Source organism: Eutrema salsugineum, unplaced genomic scaffold (genome assembly GCF_000478725.1).
Source record: "Eutrema salsugineum unplaced genomic scaffold, Eutsalg1_0 scaffold_5, whole genome shotgun sequence".
Lineage (NCBI taxonomy): Eukaryota > Viridiplantae > Streptophyta > Magnoliopsida > Brassicales > Brassicaceae > Eutrema > Eutrema salsugineum.
The window spans coordinates 327,495-332,063 of NW_006256612.1; the positions used below are offsets into that span (position 1 = coordinate 327,495).

The 4,569-nt window shown below is 35.4% G+C and overlaps 1 protein-coding gene across 1 annotated transcript; it reads right to left on the minus strand.

The window, feature by feature from the left end:
* Positions 1-886: 886 nt before the first annotated feature.
* LOC18991622 (phospholipase ABHD3) lies at positions 887-4,234 on the minus strand. Its single transcript, XM_006396007.2, has 13 exons — positions 3,907-4,234; positions 3,720-3,809; positions 3,577-3,638; positions 3,257-3,357; positions 3,065-3,154; positions 2,829-2,951; positions 2,511-2,588; positions 2,230-2,315; positions 2,071-2,119; positions 1,894-1,950; positions 1,680-1,810; positions 1,526-1,609; positions 887-1,442 (listed from the first exon to the last, which is right to left on the minus strand). Exons 1-13 carry the CDS (start codon positions 4,155-4,157, stop codon positions 1,037-1,039), a joined length of 1,608 nt encoding a protein of 535 aa, XP_006396069.1. The 5' UTR covers positions 4,158-4,234; the 3' UTR covers positions 887-1,036.
* Between the last annotated feature and the right edge of the window lie 335 nt (positions 4,235-4,569).

Here is a 4,569-nt window from a genome sequence, read left to right on the forward strand (position 1 = left end):
CTTGTAATCTCTATATCAGTTTCATATTCAGCCAAAAAATGTTTGGTGCTTCCAAAAAATCTCCATAACGGTTTCTTTGTGTTGGTTTCAGACTTATGTTTTGTAACAAACATCAATGTTATTTAACATTACTATGTGAATGATATTTTATACAAAAATAATTTAACAAATTTTGACATGACATTGAAAATACAGTTGCTGTTAATGTTTGTATCAACTTCATATAGGAACTCAATAAGACAATTTAGAAAATTTCTCTTGTTAAACTTGAGAATAATAAAACTATTTCTCTCAAACTAATACAAGTATTATTTAGATTGTTAATATTATAACACGTTAAATTATGTATTGTACTTCTAACATTTGTTTTAATATGATAACTTAATCATTTTCTGTTTAACTTACATGTTACCTCTAAAAGTTTACATGTTATTATATGATCTAAACATTTAGATATAGTTCTAACTTTATATTTCACAGGATAAGTAAAATCTTGAATCATCAACTTTCAAATTAACGTAACTATATTCATCAGAAGAGCATTAAAAAAAACTAATATATGAACAATAATCGCCAATAATACCCACATATCAAAATCGATCTAAATTCCCATAAAATTCACACCCAAATTTGCAGTTCCACTTATTTTTGCATCACATCCACATCCATATCTTTGATGTTCATTATGTTCATTCTTCTGAAATACACAATGTTGATTTTTGATTTTTGGTGAATGTGTGTAAGAGATTGAGTAGGAATTGTGGAAATTGAAGATTTGTGAGGAGAGAATAAGATGAACGAAATAAATAAATAAGACAAGAAGATGTGAGAGAAAAACATCAGAGGTAATATTAGGTTATGAAAAAATGCAGTGTGGAAAACAGTGTTGTGTTAGTTTTGCAAATATGATCTTATTTTGCGTTAAGGAAGCAAATTCTCTAGTATTTATCAACATACCAAATATCAATAATTAAAAAATTACGACATAAACTAATAATCAGTAAATGGGGTTTCTTGAGAGGAGATAGAAGCAACTTCAGTATTTTTTGGATGTTGTGGGTCGTTGCTTCTTACGGAAGATGTAGTTTATGAGTAGCCCAACTAATGGGAAACCTGTTACCACACCTATGTAACCAAGCCACCATATGGACCGTTTTTTCTGGCGACACAGCTCGTTAAAGCTTCTCTTTGTTACATCATCCTTATGCTTTGGTCCGGTCTGGTTCGATCCTCGTGTTCCAACTCCTGACCGTATGGTGGCAGTACTGGTCTCTTGCTCGTAGTTAACTGCTGCCACCAACCCGTCTTCTGCAATATTTAGGTACGGGCCTTGGTTTATCGAAGGCTCCTCCTGCTTCACTGATCTTGAACTTACTTTCTGTACATGCATATAATCACTGCAGCTAAGAGCGCCAAGAAACTCGTTCGTGGCACGAACCCACCTATACACACACATATATAGACAGTGAAAACAAGAAGAACTATCCCATTTTTACACTTGTTTAAAAATCTGAGAGATACCAACCACAAGCTAGATGCAGTTAGTCCTTCGAAGAACGCTAGATGTCCACCGTGATTTGTTGTAGCCAAGACAATGTTTTTGTTTGCCCTTTTCCAAAGAAACTTTCATGTTAATCTCTGTACCAGGATTCAAGGTTTTGAAAGAGATTGTGTATTACCTGCATTCGTCCCAAGGAATAGCTTCCTTTGTGCATAATGGATCATCTAGAGCACTTATACAGAGTAGCGGCACGGCGACATTTTCTACATATTGTGTACTGCTAGATTTTCGGTAATAAATATCCACAGTCTGCGTAAAGATGTGTACAGCAATGATTTTAGTGGAAAGTATAACATCAGAAAGTTGGAAATAATAGGGAGGAGAAGTAATACCTCGAATTCTCCGACACGACATGTAGCATGGTTGTCAAAATCTCTGATGGAACGTGACTGATGAAGCCATAAAGTTGGCGCGAACAACAGACAACGTCAGTAGTAAGAACTCTGCTTCTTTCAGGGCATCGACCAAGTAAAATGTGTAGTTTATGGTTATGTAGTGACACTACTAACCTTTTTTATGCCTTCCCAATTAGCAAGCCGTGTATATTGAGGTTCATGTCTGCAAATGAAAACTAGAGTTATATTACTGAAACCTGATCTTCTTAAAGTAGCATATCTGAAATATCTACTCTCAACACATGTCACAAACTCAAAGGTAGGTGTACATACAATTGGGCATAACCTTGGAGTCCGATGGTGAGAGCTTTGTCGTATAACTTTTGCTTGAACGTTCGACAGATAAACCTGTCACCAATCTTGGTGGGACAAGCCACAAAAGGAAAAGAAATCATAATTTATCAAGCTCAACTTGTAATCAAACGATACGCTTAGTAATATTGACAAGCTCAAAGTTCTTAAATTAGGACCAATGAAGAAAATCAAATAAGTTTTAATTTCTGATCAAATTCTTAGAGAGGAGTTAAGATTACAGTTATGACAAAATGACTCACCAAGAGGTCCCATGGAGAGCAAATAGCTACAGCACCTCTCAGGGGAGTCTTTTCACCTTCTTCCCCAAGATATTTCACCTGAAAACATTAAGTAGATTCAGGCTTATGTTGTCGATTTGATGAACCTCGTTTGCGCATATCAACGGTACTGAAAAACCTAAAGAGGCAAGCTACTCTATTAGCCTGAAACCTCTGCTTAAATGTAGCAAATGGTGCAGCCAACTTAGCAATATGAAACAGAAGGTCCATGGAAGACAAGAAAATCAAACTAAGAAGTGTAAACTAAAATTGTAAAACACTGAATTGCTGATTTAGTACCAGAATATTTGCTCCAATGCTAGTTCCAATAGCAAAGAGAGGAGCCATTGGGTATTCTTGTTGAAGATGACCAAGAACCACCCGTATATCCTCTGTCCATCCAGCGTTATAGAAGCGATCGGACTGTTTGCAACATAACAAGATTATACAAGAATATGTATATATATAAGCAAGCACAAGGATTTATAAACACATGTGAACATTCTATACACAAAGACACAACAAAGTTAACTCACAGTAACAGAAACACCTCCCAATCCTCTATGGTTGCTAATAACAACATTCCAACCGGATTTTGCAGTGTTATATGCAAGATGCATTAGATACTGCAAAAAACATCAAATGCAAGTCAAATTAACCATTTAAACTTCATGTAATGTATAAAGCACATTCATAATTAAAGGTGATTTGTGGAAAATTAGACTTACTGCAGATGAAGAATCACTAGTTAACCCTGGAATAACGACAGCGATTGGGGTTGTGTCTTCTTTCTTGATTACATTCTGATTGTTCAGAGCGCCATCAAGAACTGAACAAGTCAAAACAAATTCAATCAAAAACACGATTAGAACAAAACTTTATTTCTCTACTTAAATAGTACTAGTTTTTTTTGTTGTTGTTCAAGCTGTTGCACAATTTCGTTTTAATTTATTCAGCTTAGGGGTGATTCCGCTATTATATGATTAAATTATTCCACTATTCAGCTGACATATATAAAAATCAACTGTTTCAGTCACTAAATTTATACCGTTAGAATTCGTGACCCAATCCAATGCAATCGTTCCACCATCAGAAGCACGAAAGAGATGTCTGATAAAATAAAACAAAACGTTTAAAGAAAAGCGTCTCAATCGCACAAAACGATTAAATTTTTTTAGCAAAAAATATCACCTCGTGTAGCTGAAAACCGGAGGCAATCCATTGAAATTCAGGAAACAAGTCTGAAGATGAGGACTCGCTAACCATGGCGTCGCCACATATCTTCAAGCATTCATAAAAAAAAAAAAAAACAAAACTCAAATTCAAAAATTCAAATTCCAAATTCCGAAATTCCGAAATCGTTTTAATCGTTTCTCACCGGCCGTGAAGGATCTTGCAGCGAGAGACGACGCCGTGGTAAAGAGGCGAATCGGGATTGAAGATGAGATTGACGCGGCATCTGAAATGCTGAAGAATCGTGTCGCCGAGGAAGTGGAACTCGAGGAAATTGTAGAAGAAGATGGTCCAGATAACGAAGAGAGCGAAGAGGTAGTGGCGAATTGGGATGAGAGTGAGAGCTTGAAAGAGAAGGTCGTATGGAGAAGAAGGAGATAGAATCGGATCCTCCATTTTTTCTTACTCTCTCTCTCTGTCTCAGATCCGGCGATGGAAATTAGAGAAGGATCTTCTGATTCTTCTTCTTCATGGGTAGGCGAGCGATAATGTGGCGGGTTACATATTATTATTATTATTATTATTTTCATATCATTATTTAATTCATATTTGAAATTCTTGGTATGATTATTAATTTATTATTACACTGCCGACGCTTACGCTTGTTCACGTGTAAACCTCGTTTTGTTTGTTTGTTTTTCTTTTTTTACGGCAATTTTCATCACGTTTTCAAACTTCGGCATCACTCAAAAATTTCCGTAAATTGCATATTATTGACAAAAATAAAAGAAAAAAGCTAACCACTTTGAATGGAAAATGCACAACATTTATTCACACAATCTTGATTTTGTTGTTGATGTTTTGCTAA